Genomic DNA, 12,196 nt, shown 5'->3' on the forward strand with positions numbered 1-12,196 from the left:
TATGTTTTGGAGATGAGTCTTCTTTTTCACTATATTGATTCTTATGCTCTAACATTGTCTCTCCTGTCTACCAGGCCTCCCCCTTGTCTACCTTAGAACTAGGAGTACAGCCAGTCTGACTAACCTAGAGCACCAGATCTATGCTAGAGGTACAGTATAGCCAAGCGAGGGCTTGCTTTATTTTCCTGTTTTAAGAACTGCCTTGTACATCGATTTTCTGTGAATATGGGACCTGAATGGGGGTATACCCAGTTGTGAACACTTTGCTTTAGTAACAGGAAAGATCATTTCCAACTAATGGACAAAGTGGCATCTTATATCAGAAGGAAGTGATGTGCTGATTCTTATTCTGTCTCTTCCATCTGCTTTAACCCTTACTGGAAATGGAATCAACTTCACAGTGAATGATGCAGAAACATCCAATGTCAGTTAGAGGTGATGTCTCACACTGAAAAGCAAATGAATGGAAGAAAACCATCCTCCATCAAGCAGTGCTACAAGTCTTTGTTTATAGATTACTCAGTGAATGTTATTCTTATGGTAATGCAAGGGGCTGGTGGAATAGGAGCTATAAAGATCAGGAATAGAGCTAAGAAAAAAATTTCCAGTAAATAATTACTTAGACACAAATCTTAATTTCTTTAGAAATGAATTGAGGTTCTTAGGAGGTAGAAAAGAGAATGTTCTTTGTTTGTATCTCTGATCCTTTAAGGTTCCTTGAGAATTTGACTGGTAAGTAAATACGAGAGGAAAACATCATAAACATCAAGGAATTAGAATCCCAAGATGTTCAGTTCTTCATTTGTTTGAAGGAGTGCAGTTTAATTTGAATGATTTATGTTTATGCTTGGCTAACACCACCAGATCCCGGGTCATGGTATATTTTGTAAAAAGGGCCTTTTGAGCTTCCTCTACTAGGAGTTCAGAGCAGGGATATTAATGTGTGGGGGCAGTATTATGGGTTTTTTCTGAAAGGTTTTACCAGGATGGGTGTTCATGGGGAGGGCTCACAAGGCCCAGGATCCATGGATTTATACTTCTCAGCTTTTCTATATCTGTTATTTCATCTTTCAGGCTAAGCGAAGCATTATTCCTTTTTAGCATGGGGACAGAAGCTCAGAGAAACTAAGTAACTTGCCTCCATTCACATGACTGGCTAGTAGCAGACCTGGGACTTTAATCTATTTCTCATGATTTACAAGCCAGGTCCTTTCTGATAGTCTGAGCTGCTTACATAGCATAAGAACCCGCACTGTTTATAATGGCCACATTGCCCTGGGAAGCAAATCCGCAGGGGCAGACATTCCTCAGGTGGAGCCATTTAAGCTGAACTTGGACATGAGGAGCTTGGGGTTCTTTCAGCCTATGAACCAATTAGGTGTGGTCATTAGAGGAGGTTTTCTGAGGCCACCAATGAATACTGTTCTCTTTGGTGGACTTGGGGAGTTCTTTTTTTTAAAAGTTTTTTTATTATTAAATAATTAATTAATTATTATTTATTTTTTTTTTGCGGTATGCGGGCCTCTCACTGTTGTGGCCTCTCCCGTTGCGGAGCACAGGCTCCGGACGCACAGGCTCAGCGGCCATGGCTCACGGGCCCAGCCGCTCCGCGGCATGTGGGATCCTCCCGGACAGGGGCACAAACCCGTGTCCCCCGCATCGGCAGGTGGACTCTCAACCACTGCACCAACGGGGAAGCCCAATTAATTTATTTTTGACTATATTGGGTCTTCGTTGTTGTGTGCGGGCTTTTCTCTAGTTGCGGCAAGCGGGGGCTACTCCTTGTTGTGGTGCGCGGGCTTCTCACTGCGGTGGCTTCTCTTGTTGCGGAGCACGGGCTCTAGGCGCAGGGGCTTCAGTAGTTGTGGCACGTGGGCTCAGTAGTTGTGGCTCGCAGGCTCAGCAGTTGTGGCTCCCAGGCTCAGCAGTTGTGGCACACGGGCTTAGTTGCTCCGTGGCATGTGGGATCTTCCTGGACCAGGGCTCGAACCCATGTCCCCTGTGTTGGCAGGCGGATTCTTAACCACTGCGCCACCAGGGAAGTCCAGACTTGGGGATTTTATTCTCTGGTGCTGTGCCCAAGGCAGGTACACAGTTGATTTGGACCCTAGTGTGGAAGATGTCAGATCTGTCCCCTGGTGTTGAGTTTGGATTTGTGAGCACTCCGTGTATTTTTATCCTCAGAGAGGCAGGTTGCTGAGGTCTCTGCTGGTATGTGTAATCCACACAAGAAGCTTGGGGACCTTAGCAGTGTGCCTACCCCAGGCTACTTAATTCCAAAGCAATACACTCGTGAATGTCTTTATATGGATTCCTAGCACTTTATTCTGTGTTACAATGTGATCAAAGCCGTTTGCCACCTGTTCTTTTTAAATCTAATTTGCAAATGGAAACTTTGAGTCTGGCTCACAGTGGGATATGAAAGCACATCTGGCTTCTTTTCCTCCTGGGCCCTTTATCTCCTGTAATAAAGCAGAGCGGCTCTCTCACTTAGGGAGAGGGAGGTGCCTCTCAAGGTGCCACAGTGAGCACCGTTCACCCTGCTGACAGCTCTTACATGGTTTACTCCCCCCTCTGCTCGTGTCCGCAGCCTCACAGATACTCCTTAAGTTTCAACTTGATGAACACTAATATTTTGTTTTAAAGCAAACCTTGGAAACTAAGTGAGGCCATTGGGATGAGACATGGGCATATTCTAGGCAGAGATTATATGTATTTGGGGTGTCTCTAAAAGCTAATCACAAAATTGTGGGAACACGCTGGAGACTACTCATTTATCTAGACACCCCTGAGCTGTTGTTCTTACCAAAACAGAACTTGCCTTAACCTGAGGTGGCTTGTTGTGCAGTGTTCAGAGCACTAACTTCTGAAAACTTTAGAAGCTACAAAGGGAAAACAAAAATGTGATCACTTTTTGAAAGACATGACGCCGACTTATCATATTGCCCTGTGCTGTTCTCGAGGAGTGGGAGAGGCAGGCCCTGGTGCAATTTGCCTTCTTCGTTTCACTGGCAGGAAACATGCGGTCCTGGAAGACGAATTGAATTGTTGTAGTGTTCTTAGTTGGCGATTGCAGTCACCTCTAGATGTCATTTTCTCCACGGCTGCAGACCATTTGGGTCCCGGTCTTTCTTGGGCTGTCTTTGTGCTTTAAAGCCAGACACACAGTAAGGCTGGGCCTCACCCTTTTCTGTTGGTGGGGCATGTGGTGTCGTTGAGCACATCAGCCAGGAGGCTCCCGGCACTGGGTTGCTGCTTCCTTTGTGGTTCCTGCTGCCACCTCCCTCTTTCTTTGTGTGGCCAGTAGAGGAAATGCAGACCCTGGAAGGAGCCTGGGGCCTCTGCGGCGGGCGGGTCCCCGGGCAGCCCCCTGGGCAGCCTGGGCACCGGAGAGCCTTCCTCAGCCTCCCCTCTGGCTGCTTGCAGTGTTTAGAGTCAGGTCAAACTCTCCCTAAAATTTGATTACTTACAGTCTTGTATTGATCAGTGTTTCTTTCCAGTTTCCCTGATGAGAAGCTGTTTTGTGAAGGAAATCATATTTTGCGCTCCTCTTGTAGTCTCCGTAGTCCCCGCCTGATAGCAGATGGTGGTGATACCTGTGGGAAAAAATGAGCTAAAAATTTTATGTAAATAGCTTTGGGGTAGTATATTTTTGATCTTCCAGGGAGGAAAACCCACAACTATTTATGTAAGAGAATAGGAAAGAATGTTTTCATTTTGTTATAATACGTATAATATGACTCAAGTGTAACTCTTATATAAAAGGAGGCTTCCTTAAAGTACCAGTGTTTTGGACAAAGTGATACAAGTACACGTGATCTATCTTGCCGCAATTTAGGTTGTCCATTTAGACTGTATTTCTTGGGAGTAGTGGGGGTCCATTTCTCTTTCTTTGCTGATGCCAGCCGTATTAGGTCTGATGCCCTTTTCTGAGATAAGGCCCATAAGAGTTGCGGGAGAATTGTGGGGTGAGAGTCGTGACACATCACAGTCAGTTGTCAGGGGGACCGAGTCATCTCGTAGCAGGTGGCAGAATACATGGAGACATCCCAGTTGGCCTGTCCACACACCTGTGGTGGTTCCTGTTTTTCCTCTCCACCTTCAGCTCCTTTGCACAGAGCCAATTTTGGGCACTGTCTCCAGGTGTGGGGAGGGTCTCTGCCACACAGACCAGGGCACATGCTGACGGCCTTCTGTTTGCTCACAGCAGAGATGAAGGCCCCAAAACGCCGGCAGCCATTCGTCCCTTTTGCTCTGAGGAATCACACGGGCTGCACTTTGTGGTTTGCCACCCTGACTACCACGCCCACCAGGTAAGGAACACTGAATCTGTCACCTAGAGCCATCTCTACCACCAAAGGCTCCTGTGTACCAGCCCAGCAGAGTAAGGTGGGGCCTCCCTGAGGCTCTTGGGATTGATTGTATTTGAATCAACAGCTTCCTGTCTTGCTGAGGTTTATGTTGGAGGTTCTGGTTCTATGTAGAGTCTGTAGTCAGAGAAGTAGGTCTTGAGTCTGAAGTATCCAAATTGTGATCTTGATCCTCGTATCCATTTGTTTTTAAAGTAAAAGTTGAGCAAATTAAGGATGTGAAACAGAAGTCATTCCACCCTTTCTCCTCAGTCCCCATTCTACTCCCCCTTTTAAAACAAGCTGTATATGGTTATTAAGCCAAATGTTTTGCCCATTCTTCTTCCAGAAGGGCTTGAAAACACCTCTCATATCCCCTCCCCCCCCACCCCGAATTATCTTCCAAACCTAAAACGCACTTGAGTCCAGATGGAACTGGGTGGAGTTAGGAGAACAAATGAGAGTCTACCTAAGCCAAGTGAGAACGTTCTCTGACAAATTTCTGCCTGCTCAACTTTCCAAATGCAGGCTGATCTTTCCAGTTTAGGTAATAAAGTGTATGAAATGAGTAACAGAATCAGCTGATTTGAGACCGTATTTCTCCCGCCTCCACCAAGTATGAGAATGCTCTAGAGGAGACATCTTTGTTTTTTAAAAACAATTCAGGTCTCTTAAATTCTAGATAGTCACTTAAATACTACTGTTAAAAGTCATGACTAGTTTACATCACCTTCCGTGTACCAGACTCTGCTGCTGGTGGCAAGTGACTAAGCAGTGATAGCTTTTAGCTGTTTCTAGAGTTTCGGTCATGAAGTTGTGATCGATCATGGAGATCTAGGTCCTATTTTGCAGCCAGGTTATGTGGTGTTCTGTCCATGAGTTGCGTTCTGGGAGGGTTTCTGCTTCCAGCCCTGAGCTCTGTGTGAGAGGGAGGTGGAGAGAAAGGAGGACTAGCTGGTATTGTCTGATTTGGTTCCAGGGCTGCACTGTCTCACAGCGGGAGCCCAGGGGTGGTTCCAGAAGGGAATGGAACCTTTCTTGACGACGCTCACAGTGTTAGCGAGTGGCGGGAAGTCCTCACGGGTGAAGAGCTTCCCTTTGAATTTGAAGCGAGAGGGAAGCTAAGGCACAGGTAAGGCATGGTTTACTCTTTGCCTCAAAGAAAAGAAAAAAATAATTGTCCCTGGTGTTTTGCCTTTTCACTTTCCTTTGTTAATGACTTTAATGTTTTATTTTTAAAAGGTATTTAGAAAATCAGTGTTTCCTTTTTTTTTTTTTTTTTTTTTTATTTTTTGCGGTATGCGGGCCTCTCACTGTTGTGGCCTCTCCCGTTGCGGAGCACAGGCTCCGGACGCGCAGGCTCAGCGGCCATGGCTCACGGGCCCAGCCACTCCGCGGCATGTGGGATCTTCCCAGACCGGGGCACGAACCCGTGTCCCCTGCATCGGCAGGCGGACTCTCAACCACTGCGCCACCAGGGAAGCCCCAGTGTTTCCTTTTAAAAACTATAATGACCATCTTGGAAATACACTTCTTTCCATTAATCATTCCTTTATTTGACATGTGAGGTGATAACTGGTGTGTTCCATGTAACTAATTCGGTTGAAGCATAGACAGATCATAACCCTCCAGTTCATTGCATGATGGAGTGGTGACATGGTGTTATTATTATTATTATTTTTTTTTTTTGACATGGTATTATTAAAAGGTTATCAGAGCATGTTGATTTCAATTTTAAGATACACATATGCCACAACACTTTTAGCAGGCAGATGGTTTCAGGAAGCAGAGCCAATAATGATAAGATAGTCTGATTCTAAGGAGGAGAGAATAACTCACCTGGGGAGACTGCTCACTGATGCGCTCAAAATCGCCAGCCAGAGGACGGGAATAAACGTGAAAGAACGTTGTGTCTAGTTACCGAGAGGTCATAAAATATGTAATAGAATGTTCTTTTATATGCACACATTTTTAAGTGGAAGGGCTGTCCAGTGGATAACGAATAGGTTAAGATTTTAGTGTTTGAGCCTCATTATCTCAAATTTAAGACATTGGCTTCAGCCTTCTGTGGTCACATGCATTCATGGTGCTTTAATTCTTTGTGTGCAAACCTGCTCCTCAAGCACTTCTTCCTTCTGTATAGCTCTGCGCTGGCGCACATTACTCCCTAGCGGCACAAGTTCTGAACTTGGGGGCCTCCAGTGATTTTCAGCAAAAAAATAGTTTAGAAAAAAATCACTGTGCTGGGCACATGTACCTGGAAGCCACATTAGAATTTCCGGGGATGAGTGGTGAGCATTTTTCTGTTCTACAGGGTTCCTGGAGAAGCTAAATTATAGAACTGTTCGCTGTATTTCTTAATAAGCACTGCCTCTGTTGTATCAGGAGGGGGTTGGCCTTTCTGTCATTTCTGTTTTAGTTTCTATGTTTTGTAACCCATTTCAAGTCCCACCTGCCTGCTTGAATTCATCGAAATAAATGCCTTCTCTGGTGTTTCCCCCTCTGGCATTCTGTCCCCCACGCCCTGCCTCCCTCCCCCCTTTCCTTCCTGTCAGCCTCAAATCCACTTCCCCATTTCAGGCTTCTGGCTTGAATTAGGCAAAATCTAAAAATAGAATTAAATGTGCAGTTTCCTCCTGTTCCTCCTGTCCTGCCCACTGCCTTCTACTGCAGTTTCAGCTGCACACTTCAGCCTGGAAACTCTGCGGGCTCCGTCTCACATTACCGTGTCTGTAGTCTTGTAGGACCAAAGCCCAACGACTGAGTGTGGTTCTGAGAGAAGCAGGAGATTCCACAAAAGAACCAGGGAGAAAATGTCATTTTAGGCATTTCCAAGAGTATGGTTGTGTGATTAAATTGCTAGCACAGCATTTCTGCTACCCCACTGAACCACTTTTAGCTGATGTCATTTCATAAAGTTTGAGGTAGGGGTCGGTGGGGGACAGACCTGAGCTAGTTCACAGGATTCACGTGGTTTGTATAAAGGGAGGGCAGATGCCACTCTTGCTCAGGCTTTATAGATCTTGCAGTTTTGTTTTAAGTGTAAGACTCAGTTAAAATATCCTCTTGATTTCCCTTGCATTAGGTAATCACCGAAAGGCTTATTTAGACAACTGGGTTTTTATGTCATTATATAGTAAATCCGATTTCAGGCTCTGCTTCTACTTCTCTTCCCTGGATAGGATTGTGCTTAATGTCTTTTTCTGTGTTCTGCCTGACAGACACACCCATGACCTCCGGATCCATCAACTGCAAGTGAGAGTGAATGGCTGGGAGCAAGTGAGCCCAGTGTCAGTGGACAAAGTTGGGACCTTTTTCCGATACGCTGCGCCAGATAAGAATTCCTCTTCCTCTACGGTGCGTGGCTGTGGAAAGCGTGTTCAGTGGCAGGATTGTGCCCTAGCCACACCCCCTTAAAGCCAGGCCGTCAGACAGACCTGGAGTAGCCTTGCTCTAGTGACATTTTCTAGTTCTTCATTTTTCCTAGCCCTAGGAGGAATACCCAAGATTATTTGGGTCAGTCATAGGCATTGGTAATCACTATGTAGATAAGCCAGCCAGTGGTCAGTTTTAGTAGAGAAACAAGATCTAAGATTGGCATGAACACATATTATCCAACCTGTGCAGATCCATTTTATACTCACCCGGGCCAACCGGCAGTTTGCGAGTTTGCCAAACATACATTGGCTTTATTTCACATATTGTTATGCTTCCTTTATACACTGTCTTCTTTACGCTTTTATGATGCTGTTCCTTGATCCTTCTAGCTCCGTGTCTCCAAATTCTCCTCTCCGGCATAAAGATAGGTGGCCACTGTTGTTTGTTTTCTGGTCGTGCATTCCCTCACACACCCTGGCCCTGATTTTACCCCAGCCTATAGTTCTAGGGGTTGGAGGGCCAGCCTTGGGGAATGTGGCATCCCTGACTAGAATGTGCAGGCAGAGGCTGACATCCTGGCTGATATGACCACCACGGGTGCTCTTGCCAGATACTCATGGGGTGTACTTCATGGGGAAACTGTGCTCAGTTTTGAGTAGCCGGTGATGAATAGGAAAGCACAGATTTGCAGAGATGTTGTAGCCTTCCTCATGCTTGCTGCTTCATGAAATATATTCTTGGAGGACACTGTTCTTTTCATTGTTCGTCTCTTGTGCCCCAAGTTTCTTAGAAAAAGAAACTTTCTTTCAAAGTTACTTTTCTGCCTAAGTTCACGTCCAGTAATAAAAGGACTAATTCCCCCCCAGAGATACCTTTCTATTTTATTGATGCATTCTGGAGAAATTTTGTATATACTGAATGGTTGTAAAATGAATATTGCTGTTGCCATTTTTTCCAAGATGTTTTCTTTTCATAGTAGAACATACTTTACCTAAGAGTATTTATAAAACCACCTTTTCAAGCAACTTATATTGTCATTGAATTTAACGATGACTGTTATCTTAGGTCTGTACTGAATCTCTGACTTTTGGAATCTTTCTTAGATTGGCAGCCCAAGCAGTAGGACAAATATTATCCATCCCCAGGTTTATGTGAGTATGATTTTCCTGTGTTACTGTGTTTACACACATAGTTCTTGATGACCACTGGACTTTTTTCCTTTTCTATTAATGATTTCCTTCCTTTTATAAGAACTTGCAAGAAAATGTTTTCACCTAACTTAGTATGTGAGACTGAATATTACAGGGAAGGAGAACAAAAGGCAAATGTTTTAGTCCAAGGTCTCCTTTTCTCTCCAAATTGAATATAAATTAACCTTTGTATGACTATACATATTTTATAGGTTTTGGCCCAAAGGTCATGAAAATAACTAAGAATGAAAAATAGATTTTTTCTTCCCTCATCTGATTTTTGAAACATTACCACAGGATGACATTAAAATGCTTTTTTGAGGTTTTTGCTTATAATTTCTTTTCTCTGAGGCTAATAAGTTTTAAAATGTGAAATTTCAGATAAGCTTAGAGGCAACAAGATCAAGATTTAAAACAATTGTTATTGGGCCTTGGCTCTCCTGGGGCTTTACTGGGCTGGGTCACTGGAAGCTTTGGTGATGATTGTGTCCCTCTAATAACACCCTAGAAGACTGTACTTTGCCTTTTCATTGGGACTTTCTAGAAGCTTTTGTTCAAAACATGGAGCTTGTCATTTGATTGTTTATTAGGTTGGTTTTCACATACTGTTTGCTTATTGATTGATTGATTGCGGTACGCGGGCCTCTCACTGCTGTGGCCTCTCCCGTTGCGGAGCACAGGCTCCGGACGCGCAGGCTCAGTGGCCATGGCTCACGGGCCTAGCTGCTCCACGGCATGTGGAATCTTCCCGGGCCAGGGCACGAACCCGTGTCCCCTGCATCGGCAGGCAGACTCTCAACCACTGCGCCACCAGGGAAGCCCCACATACTGTTTGCTTTAATGAAAAAACTGCCAGTATGGAAAGCTTGGATGTTGTGTCATTTGTTTCTCCAATAAACAAGCAGTATCAATATGTTCTGGATACTCAGAATAATAGTTTTAGAAACCTTCTCTTTGGTATACCTAATGTGGAATTTTATACTTAAAAAAAATTGCTAAATTCCTGGCACATGATAGCAGTACAAAATGTGTTTTGAATATGTGAATGAACATATGCAAAAAGAAAGTAGTGGCTGCATCCAACCAAGACCATAAATAAATGATTTCCCTCCATTATCTTGAGTTTCTTGGTGTCGTTCAGAAAAAGAGTGATTTTTGAACAGAACTTAGAAAATTATTGTGAAGAAGAAGTTTGTTTTTAAAGTTCTTTGATATACAAATGTTGGGTTTTTATAGGCATGTCAACAAATAGTGTATGGGCATATCGAGTAAATTTTATGACATTTAGAAAAAAAAGTTATTTTTCCTGTGAAAGGCATACCAATACAAACAACTCTTCAGAATTGGCTGTTACTGTGGTGAGTATTTAGAGGGTATTCTCTCCTATTAAAGTGGAGTGGTTTTAGGGCTTAATGACTCATTTCACTGAAGAGCTATAGTAATAATAAGATGCTTTAGATGTAGGCATTCTGGTCGGTATTATCGTATTCTGCATGTTTTTCAAAAGCACAGCTAAACTCTTTATTACTTCCCTCTTTTTCACAGTTCTCTTCACTCCCACCTGTCCGGGTCGTCTTTGCAGTGACCATGGAAGGCAGTGCTCGGAAAGTGATCACTGTCCGATCAGCTCTCATTGTGAAGAACAGACTTGAGACGCCCATGGAACTAAGACTGGACAGCCCATCGGCTCCAGACAGTAAGTTTTGACATTGCCCTTCTTTTACCCTAGATGGACTTTGGGGTGGGCAACCACTCCTGAAACTGCTAACCTGTGTTTCTGTGGCAGAGCCCGTGGTCCTTCCCGCCATCATGCCAGGTGATTCATTTGCCGTGCCTTTACACCTCACTTCTTGGCGGCTACAGGCCCGGCCCAAAGGACTGGGTGTGTTTTTCTGTAAGGCTCCTATTCACTGGACCAATGTAGTGAAGACTGCAGAGGTTAGTAGCAGCAAACGAGAGTGCCACTCTATGGATGCGGAAAAAAGCCGATTCTTCAGGTATGTGTGGCACAGCAGTGACGTGTATTTTGCCATTTTTTCTTCATTCTTTCTCTAAGGACCCTCAGTGATTCAGTTGTGCTTATTTAAAGCCCTAAAGTTCTTATTCCTTAAGTTCTTTTATTCCCTGAGTGTTAGGTTCGTACGAATTCATGGGTTAACCGTGGGCGCGAGCGTGGCTGTTACTTATCTACTATTTATGGAAGAAACAATCACAAACCCACTACTCACACATATACGATTAGAAACTGGGCTGTCTGCATCAGGATAAAGAGAAGGCATGTAGGGAGGGAAGAAAAAACAACGACCCGTTCCCATTCCTAAATTGGGAAGCAAAATCCTGGGGTTGGGAGTTTTTCAAATGACTCAAAGGAATTTGGGTGAAGGTTCATGCACCTAGTGCTGACTTTTCATGGGGACTCTGACAAAATTATATTATCATTTAGACTCCTGTTTCCTCTTCTGAAGAGTGCAAGTAATATGTTACTAAAGTCATATGTTAGAAAACATGCTGGATTGCTATTGTTAGACCCTTCTAAACTTAGACTTTAAACTTATTTAGATTAGAGATGATCGGCTTTAGTTTCCTTTATAGCAAAAACAGGCATCCACTTAGTTAAACTGACAGAGGAGTAGAAGAAGGCTGTAAAGAAATCCACTCCACTCTTTACTGAGATTTGCCAATTGTTGACAGACTAAAGGGAGAAACAGATAAATACACAGACAAAGTCGGTGACTTTAACACTTCCCTGTCAGTAATTTATAAAACAAACCAACAAAAACAATAAAAATATAAACAGATTTGAACAGTGCTGTCAACCAGCTTGTCACAATGGGCATTTATAAAGCACTGTAACCAGCAATTCCAGATTGCACATTCATTTCAAGTCTGTGTGGAACATTCATCAGGAGAGACCATCTGCTGGGCCATAAGATCAATAAATATTAAAGAATTGAAACCCTACACAATGTATTTCATCATTATAATAGTATTAAACTAGAAACCAAAACAATAAGATGCTTACAAAACCCCCAAATATTTGAAAATTAAACAATGCATTTCTAAACAACCCATGGTCAAAAAGACATCACAAAGGAAATATTTCAAAGTGAATAATAATAAAAACTGGACATATTAAAATGTAGGAGTTGCAGCAAAAGCAGTTCTGAAGGGAAATGTATAGGTTTTAATGCTCACGTTAGAAAATAAGGAAGTTGTAAAATCACTGATGTAAACTTCTACCTTAAGGTAGAAGAATAAATTAAACACAAAGAAATAGGA

The 12,196-nt window shown here is 43.5% G+C and overlaps 1 protein-coding gene across 3 annotated transcripts in view; it reads left to right on the top strand.

The window, feature by feature from the left end:
• Positions 1–12,196, top strand: part of VPS13D (vacuolar protein sorting 13 homolog D) — a gene marked incomplete at its 5' end in the record, with an annotated part of 242,440 nt that overhangs the window by 86,506 nt on the left and 143,738 nt on the right. Inside the window, 7 exons of one of the 3 annotated variants that reach the window (XM_079697300.1) lie at positions 75–149; positions 4,208–4,313; positions 5,329–5,481; positions 7,571–7,706; positions 8,831–8,878; positions 10,463–10,613; positions 10,704–10,914. In XM_079697300.1, coding sequence (XP_079553426.1) covers positions 75–149; positions 4,208–4,313; positions 5,329–5,481; positions 7,571–7,706; positions 8,831–8,878; positions 10,463–10,613; positions 10,704–10,914 — 880 coding nt within the window. The remainder of the gene's footprint in view (positions 1–74; positions 150–4,207; positions 4,314–5,328; positions 5,482–7,570; positions 7,707–8,830; positions 8,879–10,462; positions 10,614–10,703; positions 10,915–12,196) is intronic. The other 2 variants (XM_079697301.1, XM_079697302.1) reach the window with 2 other exon arrangements.

Source organism: Hyperoodon ampullatus (genome assembly GCF_949752795.1).
Source record: "Hyperoodon ampullatus genome assembly, chromosome: 2".
Taxonomy (NCBI): Eukaryota; Metazoa; Chordata; class Mammalia; order Artiodactyla; family Ziphiidae; genus Hyperoodon; species Hyperoodon ampullatus.